Source organism: Aquila chrysaetos, chromosome 19 (assembly GCF_900496995.4).
Source record: "Aquila chrysaetos chrysaetos chromosome 19, bAquChr1.4, whole genome shotgun sequence".
NCBI lineage: Eukaryota > Metazoa > Chordata > Aves > Accipitriformes > Accipitridae > Aquila > Aquila chrysaetos.
In genome coordinates, this window is record NC_044022.1 from 1,330,806 (window position 1) to 1,349,522 (window position 18,717).

Here is an 18,717-nt window from a genome sequence, read left to right on the forward strand (position 1 = left end):
TGTTGTTCTGACCCTGAAACTCAGAAGGTTTCAGCTGTGAACATGTCTCTATCATTTGTCTGTGCAGCAGATTGGCTACATCTCTACTAGTAAATGAGACGGAGCCAAGGTGCAGGTCTGAATATTGCTGAATTGGCAGCGTGCTCCCAGGCACAGCTTTGACCCGTGCAGACTCACATGGAGTAACAGTTCTCTGGGTGCAGGGGTTAGCCCACAGAAGGGACTTTGGGCACTTTGGATGTGACTACCTTGCTTTGGAGGTGAAAGAGAGCACAGCTGCGAGGATGCAAGCTGTGCTGTGCCAGTTCTTCACAAAATTGTTCTGGGAATTGTTCTTGGGCTGTTGTATTCACCCCTACCGCTCTTCTTACAGGGACAGCTTAGAAGCTGAAGCTCACAAGTGAGTCACCTCCCTGCTAAAGACGAGGTGCAGCGAGGAGTACAACCAACTCAGGTGTGCTGGGGCAGTGGCAGGAGAGAGAACGTACACCACTGCAAGTGGCAGTAGTGCAGCTCCAGGCCAGAGGCAATTAGAAAGCAGTGCTGCAAGGAGGTGGTGGTGATGAGGCAAGAGAAGAAATGAGCTTCAAGAGAAAGTGGTAGCAGAGGGATCACCACAGAAAAGGCTGGGAGCAATTGATCTAGGTGCCAGTCTGTTTAAACAACAGTCCTTTTAACTACGGGAAATCTTGTGCATCTTGGCTGTTGGTGATTTCAGGCTTATGTGAGATTCTCTGAGTCTCATCCTCTGGAGCTGAAGAATCCACCCACGCAATTAGTCAGCAGTGCATTTTTTTATAAGCCACAAGCCAGTATTATTTTCATACAAATGTCCATCCTTTTGGGGCTTACTTTCCATCCCTGCAGTCTGTCTTGCTGAGTCAACCACTCTGTGACCAGATCCATTAACTTTTATTCAGAATGAATGAGTTGTGTCAAAGATGGGAGAGCCTCACCCTTTCTTTAATGGCCTGGCAGATCCCTAGGCCTCTATTACTAGAGAGCAGCTTTAAGCTCTGGTCTGAGATTCAGGGGTTTCATTGCCTGTGCTGTGTCCTCAGGCTGCCCAGCCACATCCTAGTCTGTGCTGGCCAATACTGCACAGATTATGCATAGCTTTTATTGCTGCTACCAGTGTCCGCAGCGGATTTCTTCTCAGGTCTGCTGAGCAGCAGGTGCCATTTAGAAAAAAGCAGCAAGTATTTCCTCTATTTGTGCAACACCCACTGCAGAGAGGGGCTAGGCCACCTCGCCTAAAGGAGATAGGTATGGTGGTTAGGCTCTGCTTCTCCCTTCATTGCTTTGCCTCAAAGAGCTGGTCAGAAGTCTTGCATGGTTTGTTGTCAGGAGAAGCTGCAGTTTCAGAAAAATAGAGAAGCTGCCTAAACATGTACCCTGTTATTTTTATATGAGATCATTCATGTGTAGATACTGCAAATTCTAGTGTGCACCATTGCTGTAGACAGCAGGAGCCTAAATGAACTTTTGATTTAGACTAACTGCTTTCATCAAGCCCGAGCAGGACTAAGATGTGGTAGCCTCCCAGTTGGAAGACCACCTGATGATCTCAGTGTTGGCCATGTGTTTGGTGTTTGTGAATGGGATGGATCTCACTGCAGGGTAGGTCTCCAAAGGTAGTAAAATCTGCAAAGATGGGCTGATGTGTGAGAAATCGCAGTGTGGATGTTGTACCTGGAATTAAACTGTGAGGCAGATAGTTTGCTTGCCAGCACCTGAAGTCACAGGCTCTGGACACAGCCAGGTTTCTGCAAGAACTGTTGCAGCTAAAGGGAACAGGAGAAAGCCTAGTGCAGGAAAGGTAGTGTCAGGACTTGGGACATGACTGTATGTGTCTTCAGTTGAACAAAGAACATCAACACCTGGGCATGCATAGAAGGAAGGATCCGCCCCTGGATCTCGGTGGGGAATAGCAGGTAGAAGAAAATGATCCCATTGAGTGGAAACAACACAGGTAAATTATGAGGATAGACAGGTCCCAGTGTGCTCTGTCACTCAGTTTTGTGCCTCTGGTCACACTTCCCCCAGAGTGGTTGAACCCTGGAGAGTGACATCTGTTGCTAAAAGAACAAGGAGAACAAGGCCCTCTGGGGAATTTTTAGCCCCAAACAAGAAAATTTCTGAATTTCTCACCACCACAGAGGCTTTAGCCCTCTAGGCAGCCACAGAGCAGTCAGCGGAAAGATTGAGTGAGGTGGCAAAAACTGTACAGCAGAGCAGAAATTAAAAGTACCCTGGTCAGAGCTGGGAAGGAGTTCAAGGCTTAAAAATTCCTCTTGCTGACTCACTCAGGGCGAGTCAAAGGCTTTCCCTGGCAAGTGCTCTTCACACATCCAGACTCTCAGCTTTCATTTGGAGAAGGAGTTCCACTGAGTTCTCACAGGGCTGAAGAAAGCCGCTTCCTTAGCGGTGGTACCCGCAGCGAGGTGCCAACCTCCTGACGCTGCACGGCATTGCAGTAGCACAGCTGTCCTTTGCTCAGCACCTCTGCTGGGTGCAAAGGGATCACCAGTTCCCCGTTTTCTAAAGCTGCTGGTCAGAGCTGGCTGAGCAGCAGCAGACCTGGCAAGCGTCGTACCAGTTTCATGGAGCAGCAGAGGAAAACTCCAGAAGCAGCAGCAGCTCACAGCCTGGAGCTGCTCATGGGACCATGGGACTGGAGGGATCCAGCTCACCAAAACCCCATCTGCAGTGGCGGTACTGGTCTTGTCCCAGTATAGAGCAGATGAACTGAGCAGTAAAAGAGTCTGTTTCTCTCCACTGGCTATGAAGAGATCCATGGGGGACTGGGCAATGCATCTCCAATGTGGATACCTGTGTGGCTTGTATGAGTCCTACTGGGAGAGTCTAGGAAATCCAAAAGGCTAAAGAAGTGGTAAAGAAGCAGAAATACCTTTCTCTACCAAAGGACTTAAGAGGGTGGCAATAAAATCTTCATCCCACAGGTAGCGGCATATCAGAGGCAGAAGGAAAGAAACTAGTCTCCAGAGCACCATCCTTGTGCTGGCCAGAAGCTAAATAGAAATGCATTGGGCCAGAAAAGGGCCTACATATGGGCTCTTAACAGGTATCCCAGTGCATGTGTTTCCAGGCAGGTAAGAAGATAACTTCTGCGGTGAACGCCCTGTCATCAGTACAATCTTTTGTATGTTTTTAGGGCTCAGTTCTCCAGTTCATGGGTGACTGGCAAATTCCCAAATGGTATATGCCAGTGGATGGGCAGGAGTATGGTTTAACCCTGCCCCAGCTGCGGCATAGCGCTACATCAAGCAAGAAGGTGTAAACCTGCTGTTGGTACCAGGCACTGCTCCTCCTCCTCCTGCTTACACTGCCCCAGCTCTCTGAGCAGTCGATGTGCACTGAGAGTGCACTCCAAGGAGGATGTTCCTACAGCCTCTTCTCATGCACATGTTTTGCATTATCTATATATTATTTGCTTTATAGCAATTACTCCATTCTTTCATTACGCTGGATAAATGAGAGTTTGCTGTAATTAAAAGGTGTTAGCTAACCTACCTAAAAAAATTGGCCTTACCTAGGCAGAGCTTTTGGGCCCAAACAATATGTTAAAACACGTTAAAACCATATATTCCTGTCAGCATTTATAACCAAGAGCGCACGGTGCTATTTGTTTCCATAAGCTAGTAAGGACAGGCTGAAAGATTACATGCTGCTGGGTTTTAGGCCAGAGGAACTCTGGACACTAGGTCAATCAATACAAGCCTGCTGAATCGTTCCCGGTGTTGGGACAATTCATCCTTGTCACAATAACTCAAATTGCCTCCTTATCTTCTCTGGTGGCTTTTAGATCTGCATGATAGCAACTGGGGATTCATTCTCCCTACCTATGTTTAAGGCCTTAAGAGAATTAGGTGCTATGTGAGCTAGTAACTAATAGAGAAATCTTGGGGTACAGGAATCGCCCATTGTAGGTGCTGTTCTCCCCCTGAGGACTATGGGGGACCCAGTTAAAGCCTCAAGTTGAACTCCCATATGCAGAACTATTTAGCAAGCCCATTTGTATTCCAGCCTAGGGGCTGCATCTTCATAGGTAGCTCACTAGTCGTGTTTTCTGAAGTGTTTTGACTCCAGTTCTGCTCTCGCTCCTGATATGTCAGAATTCAAAATAATTTGAGTCAACTTTAGGTTTCTCGGTGCAGCAATGCTGTTAACAGCACTGACAGTATGAGATGTAAGTGAAGAGAGTTTGTGCGGAGAGGTTATATCTTTGTTAGGCCAATTTTTACATGGATGAATTTGGATTTCAGTTTTCTGACCTGTGTTTTTCATGTCTTAACTACTGACCATTGACATTTGCCTCCTCATGCTAGATCTTTTCTAACTATATTGCAAGAGCTAAATTAATACTGCTGCAATATTTGAATTTACATTTACATTTCCTTTTAAAAATCCCACTGTCTGGCTGGCAGCCTTGTCAAGTATCTGAAAACCTTTTAAATCTGGTATCTAGCTTCAGGTCTGTGCTTCCTTTTGCCCATCTGTAAAACACTGGTAGTAAAATATGCAGTGTATTGCAGAGCACTATTAATTGTTATCAAACTTGGCTGTGGTTTTGGCAAATCCTGGTGATAATATTTAGCAAACTCCTGACATGTTCAGTGTTTCAGGAAGGAAGGAATAGGTAATTTTGAGAGGGAGAAATGTGCCACTTGCATTTCTGTAAGAGAGCTGTGTGCTCATGCCGTACCTGTGAATTTTATGGTACCTTGCTCCAGTCAGGAATAAGTCCATATTTTGCATATGGAATTGCTGCAAATCTGGAAAAAAAAAGGTCCAAGAATCAGCTTTTGGACAGGTTTGTTGCCCTTAAATGACTTGTATATAGACAACAATATTTGGGCAGCATGGAATATGCCTTTTTTTAACTTACAGAGGGATATACTTTCAAGAGTGCAGTTTTAACCAGATTTTTTCTGTTCTTGTTTTTATTTTCAGTTCTACCTCCTGTACTCGTTCCAAGACACAGCGAGTTTAACCCTCACCTCAGCCTCCTCGCCAAGTTTCGAAACACTTCTCTGCACAGCGAGCCGCTGATGCCGCACAATGCCACCTATCCTGATTCTTTCCAGCATCCTCCGTGCACCCCTTTTCCATCATCACCCAGCCACATGTTCTCCCAGTCGCCTAGCAGCATCAGCTACCCCAACTCACCAGGAAGCTCTTCTGGACCGGGAAGTCCCTATCAGCTCACGGGTAAGAATGAGCTTTCAGAGATCCTGACAAGTGATCCAGGTTCTTGCCAGGGCCTGGGGTCAGGTGCCAATTCTGCGTGCTCCCCGCAGGCTGTAGCTACAGGTTGAACTGTTGGACAGGATGTATTTGGAATGTGATTTCTTATGACTGTTTCTCAGTATTGTCTCCCAGTCCTTCTGATGGATGCTCAAGGAAAAAGAGTTGTAGCCATCCCACTCCTAGAAGTGCCTGGATGAGATTTTGTGATTACCGTAAGGGGAGAGTTGAGGAGAAGAGCAGGTGTGCAGGGCCACATTCTGCCTAAAGCTGCCCATCCAAGCTTCTGATGCAATCCACAGAAAAGAGCATTTGCAACACCTAAGTTAGGCACCTCTAATAGAGATGGTCAGGGTAGGGACCTTTAGAAACTCCATCAAGAGAGACAGGATAAAATGGGGAAATTGGTATGCAGAAATATTTTTTAATGTATGGTGATCCCACTGACTGTATAAACTTCAGGAAATAAAGGCGTTTAACAATCTGGCCCAACTCTTGGTGAAGCCACCAGGCAAATTCCTATGACTTTGGAACGTGTTTTGTCAGCTCCATGGTTCTGAGGTCGGCAGGGTTATGTCACTTAGACGGTTTGTGTTGTGAACTCCTTACTTAGTACTGCTCTAATTACCTGAGAATTTAACTATGCTTTTGCTGTTAAGTATACCAAGAAGGTGTCATGCAACACAGCTGAGAGCAAGCTTTAGTATCAAAACATGGTTCAGATTCACTTCTGCACTTTGTTGTAACTCTCAAATAGTTTCAATGATCTCAGCTTTTTCACAAAGATTAATTCAGGTCAGAATCTTGTAGCTTAATGTTTTAGTGTCTCAACTACAAAGCACTGAAATACATATCCTTAATGATACGCCTATTTTGATTTTAAGTGCAAGAAAGGTGTTTATTTTTACAAGGTATTTGTAGTATTTGAACCTCTTTTTAAGCTGGACACTTTCAACACAGTGTGATGTTTTTCCTTCCCTCTCCATTCATTGAATGGACCTTCATTCATTTCTTCTCTAGATCTGTACTTCAGATTAAAACATACTTAGCAACATCGAAAGATTTCAGCAAGCAGTAGGACTTGTTTGTCTTCTCCCATCTTTTTCTTTCACCTCTGTGTAACCAAGCTGGATTCAGCAGAGCTGGTCCTGACAGGTAAATCAGGCCCATTCCAACTATGTAATGACTATGACTCGTGTATTTAACTGAACTTGGGACCTTGCAAAGCTACTTAAAAATGGAAGTGGCTCAACCTGAGCTTCAGTATATCACAGCACACGGCATGCTGATAAGCATAATTTGCCTGCATAACAATCAGGGATGGAAGACTATCTAAAGCAAACTGGAGTTACATCAAGAACCTTGAGTGGGATTGGTGTGACCAAATATAGATGTCAACAATGCAAATTTCTACATCTCATGCAATTGTCTATACTCTCTCTGTAATCAGTGGAGAAAAACAGGCACTCCTAGAACAAGATTCATTGCATCTTAAGGTATATGTCTAAATTAGCCGAGATGCACTGTGTCCACAGGTGCCTATTTTTCTTTAGTGGGTATAAGGAGAGCTTATAGTGACTAGCTTAGGTGTAGACATCAAAAATACCTGTATAACCACATTATATTCTTTTCTGTGACTTGTATTCTCTTCCACTCTTTCTTGATTTTGTTTTACTCTTCTAGCTTGTTGCATTTTCTATGGGAGGATTATATCATCTATATATTAGAAATATCATAGAGTGTATGAAATTCCTAAATCCTGAACAATGCTTAAATAGAATAACATTCCTGTGCAGTACTTACTTGTAAGATTCAATGGTTGTCTTATGAGACAGTCGACATTTATCCACTCTACGTGAAGTTGCTCTGTTTTGAGGGCCAGCTAACAGACTCCGAATAAAAGAGGAAATTTCAACCTGGAACCAAGTTAAACCTTGGTCTTCTTAAAGAGACCCTTAGTTCTGCAAGCTTGTATATGGCTGTAATTTACACACAAGCCCACTGAGCATCTGTTCAAATGAGTAAAACTACATGCTTTTAGTGCTTAGGCAGTGAATGTTGACATATTCTAATACAAAAATGAAGTCCCTTTTTCTTTGGCTTTCTAAAGCATCCTGTCTTTCTTGAGAATCCCCACTGTAGAGTCACCTTCTGTCTTCTAGCTTACTGTGCCATGAATGAAACAAATCAGGAGCTGGGCAGGTTGTGAGTTGATACTTTTTCTTTGTACTTTTTTGTCACATCCATTTCTCTTTGATGGGAGACTGAACAAACCAGAAGCCAAGGGCCAGCCTTCCCTTGTAGGACAGAGGTAAAAAGGACAAATCTGGAGGGAGTTTTGGCAAGTCTGATTTTAGAGTGGAAAGGCTTTCCATAGGCTTTTTTTATAGTCTGTGAAGAAAGAGAGCTTTCTCCCAGAGGATCAGTTAAAGTTAGCTTCTTCTCTTAAATCATCCTCTTCAAGTTTTAAATTTGTGAGAGAAGTCTGGAACTGAAGGATCAAGCTATGTTACTTTCTTAGGGTAACAACTGGTGTTAACAGAGAGCTTGACTGGACACTGGTCTAGGCCTGAGGCACTGTTGTGACTGTCCCTCTCTCTTTCAAGCGCAGCACGTCCAACATGACAGCCCTTCCTTCCCATCCTCCCTGAACATGTAATGGTCTTAAACTGGAGACTGAAGGGAGGTCAGGTTCAGATTTGTGCTCTGTTTCCAGCCCTTCTCTAGCTAAAAAATGCTGAAGAAGTTAAGTATTCACCAGGAAAAGCCAGGGAGAATTTACCAACATATTGATTTAGGTGTCTCTCTTTTCTTTCTTTCCTTCTTTCTAATAGTGGAAACTCCACCCCCACCTTACCATGTAAGAGAACCTCCAGGAACCCACAATGGGCGGTCAATGGATGCAATAGCTGAAAGTCAACTAGTGCTGTCTTTGCCCAATGGAGGTAAATCTGCCGATGGAGAAGCTGAAAGTAAATAACCATTTGTACTATTCTTCAAAGAAAAACTGTTAAGCAAAAAAATTGTTATTTGAACAAGAAGGTTCAGTGATCTGTAGTAATAGGTTTCAGAGAGTTTTTCAGTAAGGCTGTGTACTAGACCCATCCATTAGCTAGCAGAATAGGTTGATTTAAGAATTCAGTGAATTATGTGCGAAGTTACAGGGTTTAGACCTTACTTGCATCCATGGACTATTACAGTTAGAAAGCTGTTAATGAAAGCAAACACTGTTATCTACGTTGTAAAGACAAAGATAGCAAAGCAAGGGTGGTGAGGCAATATAACACGAGAGCACTATCAATATAGGAACCGATTTCTTTATCACTTTCAGTCCTGGGTTTCAAGTACTTTAAAGCCTTGTGGTTGGGACCTTTCTTACTGCCATCTTTGTATTAATGTTATATATTGCTGGCTGGCTAGGAAAGAAAAGGACATGTTCCAGTGAAGTACAAATTGATTTTTACAGAGGGCTGAACTCTTTGTCCTCATATAAGAATGCTTTAGTGGGAGAGGGCATGGGTGGTCAGAGTAGAAGGGTCTGAGATCCTCCTCGCTCCCCTCAAAGCAACTTCAACCTCTCCAGCATGGTCTCCACTACCTCCAGACTAGTAGTGGCAGGTGATGCCTTCACCATTCAAAGCCAATTGCTGCAGAGCAGCAAGGGGAAATGGAGTTCCTCTGCTGGGTTTTCCTTTGGCTTCCTGCTACTGCAAAGGAAAAATCACCATTGTTCTTTTAGTCCAGCATATTGTAGTCCTAAACAAATGTCCTTTATGGCATGAGGACTGAACACTGCACACAGACATGCACATTAAAAAAATAATGCCAGCCTTCTGAAACAGTGAGGAACACATGTATGTATCACAGAACTGGAGCAGAAGGAAGATGAGGGTGATAGTGCTAATTACAGATGGGTACACAGAATGGCCAGATAATAGCTAGTTATCAGACACCAATACTTTTAAATAAGTTGTCGCGATACTTTAATCTCTTGGCCATAGTTTACCATCCCTGATCACTGCCCTAGTGAATATTAGTTGGAAGTTTATTAGAGGTTATGCACAGAGGTGCTCTGGGGGCAGGGAGGCTCACATGCCTGTGGTGGGCAGGCAGGATAAGGTTTCCCACTAATTCCTGTAGGATGAATGAGGCTCAGAGATTCTGTTACATTTTTGAGTCTTTCTCTGTCTCTGAGTTAGAAAATGTGGGCGGGGGTAGATCCAAAAGAAATGACCTTGCTGCATTTCTGCTTGTGGTCCCACATGGAAGCGAAAAGCCCCAAAGCACGCAAAAAAACTGGGGGGAGTGATTGATTACTTCTGAATTTCAGAGTTAGGTATTAGGCTGAAGGCTTGGCTCAGTTTTGACTTGATTTGAGCCCATCTGTCATCCCTAGCTCCTGCTGGTGTGCAGAGCAGATGTATCCTTTACTATTTTCAGTGTAGAGACTGGGCCCCAGTTCAGCAAGGAATGTCAGCATGTGCTTAATTTAATGCAGTGGAATTATCACTTTTAAGAGCAAGTGGGACTCCTTGGAGGCTTAGAGTTAAGCTGGTGTACCAGCCCTTTGCATGTTTGGGGCTTCAGTCATAAAATTAAGAAGAAACAGAAGCTGCTGTTGAGATAAAGCGTGACATAAGTGACTGTTTAGATGAAGAGCTGGGGAGGGAGGGAGGTGGGGGGATAGGAGAGAGGGAGGGAGGGAGGGAGGAAAGAAAACAGAGAATGGTTGTTTAAAAAATATTACTGAGACCTGAGCAGCTGATTAATTTTATTTCCTACAGACTTTCGGCCTGTTTGCTATGAGGAACCCCAACATTGGTGCTCAGTTGCTTACTATGAACTCAACAACCGGGTAGGGGAGACTTTCCAGGCTTCCTCACGAAGTATCCTTATAGATGGATTTACAGATCCCTCAAATAACAAAAACAGGTTCTGCCTGGGACTGCTCTCAAATGTAAACCGCAACTCTACTATAGAAAACACCAGGAGACACATAGGAAAAGGTAAGAGGAAATCCCTTCTCGGGAGTATTCAGAGCTTGAAAGAACCATGCATTGCATTAACAAACCTAGCTGATTTGTCAGATGTGCTCGTCTTAAAATCAAAGCTCTGAGATTACTTCTGAAACAGAAGAAAAGCAGCTGATTCTTTTCTGACTGGATAACAATCAGCAGAGTAGCTCCTTACAAAAGCTATTTACTTGACCAGCAAAGAGAAAAATGGTGTTTATATTTGTGTGTTCTAATTTAGCAGTATGTATTTTCATTTTATTTATTAGAGCTTCTGGCAACTGGGAATATTGCCATTGAAATGCCACTAAAATGATAATTGCTGGTGCCTCAGGGCTGGTTCTCCTCCCACCAAATAACAAAGGGAGATGGATGAAACACTTAGTAGTTGAGTTACTTAGCTGAAGAAATCTACCAGAGTTGCCTTTGTAGCTTTTTCCCCCCTACCAGTCTGATTCCCTGCCTTGTCAACTTCTCACCAGTAAAACTAAGTCTTGCATTCTCCCTCCAGCAGTTTTCCCTGTGTGCTCCACTGCTGGGGTATGTATACCCTGTGCATGCAGGATCATATGCTACTGGTGACAAGTACGAGGAGACCACACCTGGGCATGCCTGGCCACACACACTCCATCCCAGATCACTAGGGCTGTGTAGCACCTGATGTTCTCCCAGAGCTTACTGCTGTTTGTGGTGGTGAGTCAGAGGCCCCGTACCGGCCACTGCTCTGTGCAGGCGAAGCTTTGCCTGTTCTGGTATATCCAGTCTAGACTTATTATCTTGCCAACCCAGCCTCTCACCAGTAGCTGTCTGGGAATGGATTTCCCACTGGGCTAATTAACTCTAATTGTTCCACTCCTATTATCTTGTCAACCTCACCTCATTTCCCAGGCCTAGAGCAGTATTTTAATTGGCTCTTGATAGTCTAGTGTTGAATGACTGAATATGGGGAAGCTCTGAGACAAATGTGACATAGTTTTTACAAGCAACAGTGAACCTGAAGGCTCATGCAGGAGGTGTTGTACTTAGCTCTTGCACTTTTCTCTGGAAGGGAAAACACTTGTGTTGCACTGTGTCAAGCCAGTGTGATGCTACAAGTGTCTGTCGTAGTAGTTTGTTGTGAGGGGCGGAAATGAGTAGTACATCTAGTTCTAACTTACTCTGAAAATAAAGCAAAGCTTCTCTATCACCATAAGCTGTCAGAGGGGTGTAGATCAAAGCTGAAGCCCGGCCCTAAAAGAAGAATGACAAAAGATCCCAGTCAAAGCTGTCATTTGAGGATGTTACATCCTGTGACTTTCCGCCCAAAAAGAGGAAGAGACAGAATAGAAAGAACATGAGCTAAATGCTAATGGTCCTCATCCATTCAAATCTGAAGATCTGTCTTCACTGATTAAAAGTCCTTTAAAGTCGTACACTAGGAATCTGCCCAAGGGAAGGGAGCAGGTTGTCGAGAGAGTAGCTTAGTATATCAGAGATCCTTAATTTTACTGCTTTTCTTCCCTATTTATGCAAATCTTGAACATGTTTTTTTAAGTGGAGTAGAAGTGGCACCAGCACAGGCCTGCAGAAGAGCACAGAGCAGCTCCAAAAGTGTGTAGTTCAAAGGCATTCTGGACAGATGAAAGCTACTGAAATGGATACAATTGTCACATGTTAACAGGCGAGAAAAAAGAGTGAGTAAACAAGATTAGCTCAGTAGGATAAGGATATGTGATTGAATTGTCATCTAGTGTATCAGCGTGAAACGGTTTCCTGGAAATACCACATCAAAGCTAAAAACAATCCAGAACACAATGCAACATCTACTAGCAATTGGACCTGTTTCAGCAGTCAGACTTCAAGGGCAAAAAGGGGACTTCTGATCAGTGTGTCAAAAAGATGTGGATGCTTAGAGACTGCTGAATTTCCAGTTTCTGCAGAGAGCAATGAAATCCCACTAAAACATGCGGACCCCTGATTTGGTCTTCTACAAATATGTATTCAGCTGCTTGGCTTCCTTGAGGGTGCTTGTCTCTGGTGAATGAATACTAGAAGAATGGAAATACACACTGACGTTTCATTACTGCTGTATTTATTGCTTTTAAAAAGTCCACCAGGAAAAAGCAAATTGTAGCCTCTGCTTTCAGAAGTGACTTTGGTGTTTTTGTTATTATAGTACACAGTTTGGGCTATGCCTTTGAAAGCATTCATTTTTTTCAGAAGTTGGGTTACTCAATATACTCCAAAAATCCAGCCTTTAAAATTTTTCATCTTAGCACCCTGAAGTGTCATCACCCTAAATCAGTAGCCACACCTGAAGATTTGAAACGTGGTGAACATTTATGTCCTTATTCTTCTCTCCCTACCCTGTGTTCTCACTCTATCTGTTTATTTCAGAAAGTTATATGGACTCCATCAAGGTCAGCTAGGACCTTCGTGTTTTTGAGTCCTTCCCTTTTGTCCATCTTCCACAGAAGGAAAGGAGACATAGGTCAAGGAATAGCAGTCACAAAGTGCAACACCCCATAAAGGCTGGTGCAGTTGGACTGGAGCTGACGACCGGTCTAATGGAGCTGTCACCTCACCTGTGTTCCCAGTGCAATACTAGTTAGCGTGTGCTCTGAGTCACACCCCCTGCCACTCACGTCTAATTTGAGATCTCGTGGGTGCATAGAAGTAAAAGTCAAGTGATGGCTTGAAGATAGACTTTAAGGTTCCCATCTGAGTCTCCCTGGAAGTCTATGGGAGAGCATATTTTTCCCAGATTCCTTTCCCACTCAACCTGCTTTTCCCTGAGCCTTTCCCACTTCTGTTTAGAGGCTGGTTTTGTCCTAAGGATGTGCTGCTGCCCCTTGCTGTCATGACCACAGAATGATGAACAGACTGGGAATATGTAACCAGTCTTTTTTGCATGAAAGACAACAGGAATAAAACTAATTACAACTGAATTATTAAAGGATAGTTATCACTAGCTTTGCAGGCAGTCCACTGAGACTCTGTGAACATGTGCGTTTGTATGTAAGGATTTGAATGTTGTAACTGGGAATAGAGAGGAGGATTTTATTTTTATTTAGTGGTGTTTTTTATGAGAACAGAGTCCTTCCACATGTTTTGGCCATGGGATGGGAGGGGTTCATGTCACCTAATCTAGCCATGGTAAGGTGAATGTCTGGGCATCTTCAGAGGATGACTTGGCCTCCTTCAGGGTGTGATTTCATGCTCACGTTTAAGCAGTCTGGGTCCCCATTGCCACACTTGCACTGATGAAGATCTCGCTGCAAGCAAATCTTCTTTTGTTTTGTTTTGTTTGTTTTTAAGTTTATTAGCTGGTTCAGTTCCCCAGTCTGGATGGCTGCCCAATCCCCAGCCATTGCTGCCAGCATGAAAGCAGTTGTGGGAAGAAGCAGCAGGAGCAGGGAACGAGAGAGCCTTTTCAGCACCTGCACAGGCTTCCATGAGTTTAAGCTGGCACCCTGTAGCAGATGGAGTGAATCATCTGGTCACAGTGCCTCTCATCATCTATCAACTAGAGAAGGCATCTAGACAATTCTCTTACACGAGATCCCTAATTTTAAGGTTGCTGAATTGGGCTGAGATAAATTCTCCCACCAATTTTGGTATATTTTCATGCAAGCCCACATCCTGGGGGGGCCAGACTCTTTGAATGGGTAGAAGTGCTTCCATCCTCATTTCTGCAAGGCACGGTAAAAATTTAAGAGTTAGTAAGTCACTTGGGCACTGAAAAGTCCAGAAGGAAATCAGCCATTTTCTTGCTAAAGGTCACTTTGAACAGGATCTGATGAGTAAGTCACATCATGTAAATGCAAATACATGGTTCTGATGTGGTGGATAAAGCAAAATACAGACAAGCTATTTTAAGTACACACCATGCTGTGTTTGAACTGCATGAGATAGGATCCTGTAGTAAAAAAATAGCGTGCAGTGAAGTGGGTCTTGGTCAGCATGCATGTGCTCAACAGTGAAAATATGTTTAGATGTGTAATGCATAACAGATTTGTCAGTTCTTTGACAGTTTTGATCCATGCTTTGTATATGGTTGACATATGTTTATGTGTGTGTGTCTTGTCATAAAGTACTATGCTGTTGGGTTAAGGAAGTAAACGAACCTTCACTGAGAAACAAAGCAAAACATCACATGCCAAGACTTTTCTCCTAGACCAGTACCTCAAAATAGTGTTTATGACCATTTCCTCTTAATGTCAGTGAATCCATTGTACAGATACATGGATTTGCACACAGTTTACTGTCTTTAAAAGGCAATGTATAGGCACTGAGTGCCTGGAATGATCCTGGGCTTGTATGCCCACACCAGTAAAATAGTGAAAGAATTACTGGTATAAAGTGTGTTGTGAACAATGGAGAAATAATACACGTTATTTTTTCCTTTTCAAGGTGTTCATCTTTACTATGTTGGTGGGGAAGTTTATGCTGAATGTGTCAGCGACAGCAGTATTTTTGTGCAAAGCCGCAACTGTAACTACCAGCATGGTTTCCACCCAGCCACTGTCTGCAAGATCCCCAGTGGCTGCAGCCTCAAGATCTTCAACAACCAGCTCTTTGCCCAGCTGCTTGCCCAGTCAGTCAATCATGGTTTTGAAGTGGTGTATGAGCTGACCAAGATGTGTACTATTCGAATGAGCTTTGTTAAAGTAAGGATTCTTTGTTTTCTCTTGCATTTCTGAAAAGGCGAATCCCATCACTTGCTAGCTTTGGTGCAGAACTGGAGCCCATCAAATCCTTCCGAAGTGGGGATTTAGACACCCAACTTGCAAATAGCAATTCAGACTGCCTGTTTTCCAGTGTTGCCTTAAACTTCTAGGTGCTTAAAATCAGTAGCTTTTGTGGTCAACCTGGAAATTTCTTAGATTCCAAAAATCAGGTATTCCATAGGCTTTTTGCGGGAAAATAAGCAGAGATTGCATGGTGATGTTCCCCCATTGATTGCATAAAGAGCTCAAATTAGAGGGGCTTAGCAACATGTAAAAGTTGTAGCACATATCTTAGGCAGTTGGGATCTCTCCTATCATTACTGGTTTGCAATAGAGCTTGGTAGAGCCGTAGATCTGAAAGGAATGTCTTTATGTCTCTAGACTAATTTACAGTCTCACCATTACTATAGATTGGTATATATGATCTCAGTCAAGAAACACTGAGTCCTCCTTCAGCCCCAGTGAACCTGCTGGGAATTGTTGTTGTTTGCCACCTGTCTGATCCCTGGCAAGAGACTGTCTTAATTTCTGATGACATTCACTCTGGCCAGCCACACGACCAGAAGGGCTTCTTGCAAGCACAATACAAAACCCAAAAGAACATGTGACCTTCCCCCTGTTATTTGGAAGAGACAGGAGGCCACCAAAGCCATTACTGTTTCCATGTCTTTCATATCTGAACTTTGCAGTCTGACTGCTCTGTGTGCGATGTATCAGTCTTTGTGGGAGTTTCTTAAATCTTCTGAATGGCCTTCTCAACAGAATAAGATCTCTTGACTCCCTTTAGCACTTAGGATTTACTTAGGTGCCTATTGCAGCATCTAAACCCCAGAGAATGGTGAGTATTTCAAGACTGTTTACAGATGCGCTGGACTGACTTCCTATACTGCTGCTGGGGAGAGCTAGCAGCAATGTTCAGCCTGCAAACTAGAGAAGCTGCACCATTAGAAGCTAGTTGGTTCTGCTAGGTACCATAAGAAGTGACTTGAGTATGTCCCTTTGTCTTGCAGATTTGGTTCTATACAAATGACTGAATCAATCTGATTGAATTCACATCTAAGATACTACAAAACTGCTTGAGGCTCGAGCCCAGTTCCCCTACGTTCTGCAAAGCAGATGAGCTGAGTCCCACACAGCTTTCTGGTCTGACTCTTTCCAGCCATCCTTGGGGACCCATCTCCTTAACTCTCTGAGAGCATTAGGAGTGCCCTGTAACTTCTCCCACGGGTCCAAGCGAAAATCTCCCTGCCTCTGACCACGCTGTTGCTTTGTTCTTGGGAAGGAACTGACATCTTGCTCACACACAAGCATTAGGGGAAAAAAAAGAAAGCAAGACACCCAACAAACAGCATTTTCTTTAATGGAAGACATGAATGGGCATGTTGTTTGTAAAGGCAGTGTAGCCAGTTACGCAGTATTTTCATTATCTCAGCAACTCAGGGGCAGTCTCTTTGATGTGTTATCTGCCTCCATGCCCAGCATGGCAGCAGAAATGGTGGTGTTGATGCATTAAATAATGCTGCTGCCATATTATCACCTTGCTTTGTTGAAATAATAGCAGCCGCTTAGTGCCTCAGGCACCAGAAGACCAGAGTGAGGAGTTATTTTGAACCCTTTCCCATGACCTTTGGAAAATGGCTATGCAAATCTCATCTAGGTTCTTCCTTCCTGGCCTGTAAAGACCCTTTCCTGTACTCAGTCTTCTCAAATTACTTTTCTCCCAAGGCGTGAGCCCCGGTGTGTTCAGTCTGGGGACAGGTACGCCCCTGGGTGTTGGGTATGCAGCGCACAGAGGAGCATGTTGTGCGTCAGAGCCACGCACCAAGAGCCCAGGTGCAGAGCAGACCTGTGGCCTCTCCCCTGATTCGTGTCCAGATGCTGCTCGTTACCTACAGCCCATAGGGCAAGCAGAGCCAAAGGGCTGGAGACCCTGCCTCCTACCCCACTAATGCTCGAGCTGCCAGCTGGGAGGCAGGGAAGGGTAGGAACCGAGATGTGAGAAACTTGCCGGGACTGTGTCATCTTCTGGACATGGGACAGAGGGAGGTGAAGGTCCTGTCCTCTCTGACACCCTTCGTGTGTCCACGGAGCAGCTGGGAGGAGCTCAACCCTCAGGCAAATGTGAGTGTATAGTCAGTGAGAGCAGACAGCGGTTTCCATCCATCGCTGCTGATAACTAAAGCAGGATGGCTGCTGTCCCCGCTCCACAGATGAGGCAGCTGAAGCACAAAGTGGAGAGACTGGAGAGTTTCTCCAAGCTGAGGTCTGAACCCAGCACCCTCCCTCATGCATTTCCCCAGGTCTTGGGGCTAAGGGGACGACTCAGCAGACTTGGCCGTTCCGCTACACGAGGCAGCTCAGCGCCCTGGGACGTGGCTGGAGCCTGGGCTGGAGGGAGCTGTTGCCCACAGGAGCTGGGAAGGGCTGGCAGGAGCGGCAGGACCCCTCAGCTGATCTCCCCCATGCCAGAAGGCACATTTCTGGTCTCCCTGTGGGGTATCAGTATCCTCTTCCCACCATCTACGCAAAACACCACCGCAGCTTTGCAAGTTGTTCCCATTTTATTCCCTCTTTAAGAGAACTCCACCTCCAGGTTCGTTTCGGCCCGGGGATGCAGGAGGCTACCTGCAGCCCCAGAGTGATGTACGGGAGGCACAGGGGGTCCGGCCCTCCTGGCATTTCCCCTGCCGGGGATGGCAGCACTGCGAGGGTTTGGGAGTTGCCAGCAGAAGGAGATGGGCAGTCAGCTGCACGTGCTGCCAGGCTCCTCCAAATCGGGCAGGTTGGGCTTGCAACCTGTAATTCCTATTCCTCCGGATTTTCTGTCCTGCCAGACAGCAGAGGTGCACCGACTCCTCCGACACTTGCCTTTCTGGCCGTGTAGCTTCACTGCAGCTGAGTACTTAAGACTTCACAAACTCAGAAGTCTGACTGCGCTGATTTAAGGAGTGGCATTTTACGTAAACATTTCCAGAACATTAATCTGAGGTGCCTATGAACACAGGCCCTTTCTAGCCTGATAAATTGCTGCCTCTTTAAAAGTACTCTTTGGGCTTTGGTGGGTCCATATCTTACTCTTCTGCTTTCTTCCCCCTTTTCTTCATTAAGTAGAAATGGATTTTACCCAGACCACTTATTATGGCATCTAGTTTTGGTGTTGATCCTAGTTTTGCAGCTGATCATCTAGAGAAATGGGTTCTAGCAGCCTCAGTTGTCCGAGTTGTTCAGCACTCTACAATTTAGGTACCTTTGGCAGGCATCGGTCTTAATATGCCTCCATGTCCTTTTTTCATGACGAGGATATCAACCCGCCTGACTAGCATAATGATAGGTAAGGCTCAGCTCCTCTGATCAGCGGCCCACGAACAAAGAGCGAGCCTCATCCTGCAGTGGGACCGTGTTTTGCATGTTGCCCTACGGAAATCCAAGTTCGGTTCTGGCAGTGAGACAGCCGGTGAGCTGCGAGACTTCGGGCTGTGACTTGGATGTCTTGCGTTGCTGTGAAATCAGGCTGCCTGCTTAACAAGCAGACACTGTGCCCGCTTGAGGCGCGGGGACTTCTCGTTCTCTTTTCTGCCTGCCAGTACCACATCCCCATCTTCTGTCAGATGCTCTGTATTCCTTATCGCCCTGACAGAGCTGGAGAAATTACTGCAGGACTTCCCACTGCAGACAGCCAGGAACTCCCATGGGAAAAGAGGACATGTTCAAGGGTAGAAAACCTATGG

The 18,717-nt window shown here is 44.8% G+C and overlaps 1 protein-coding gene across 5 annotated transcripts in view; it reads left to right on the forward strand.

Moving 5' to 3' along the window:
* SMAD9 (SMAD family member 9) overlaps nucleotides 1-18,717 on the forward strand; it is a 69,014-nt gene that overhangs the window by 41,992 nt on the left and 8,305 nt on the right. For 4 of the 5 annotated variants that reach the window (XM_030042569.2, XM_030042567.1, XM_030042570.2 and 1 more), the window contains 4 exons: nucleotides 4,975-5,232; nucleotides 8,103-8,240; nucleotides 10,053-10,274; nucleotides 14,673-14,929. In XM_030042569.2, coding sequence (XP_029898429.1) covers nucleotides 4,975-5,232; nucleotides 8,103-8,240; nucleotides 10,053-10,274; nucleotides 14,673-14,929 — 875 coding nt within the window. The remainder of the gene's footprint in view (nucleotides 1-4,974; nucleotides 5,233-8,102; nucleotides 8,241-10,052; nucleotides 10,275-14,672; nucleotides 14,930-18,717) is intronic. The other variant, XM_041118521.1, reaches the window with a different exon arrangement.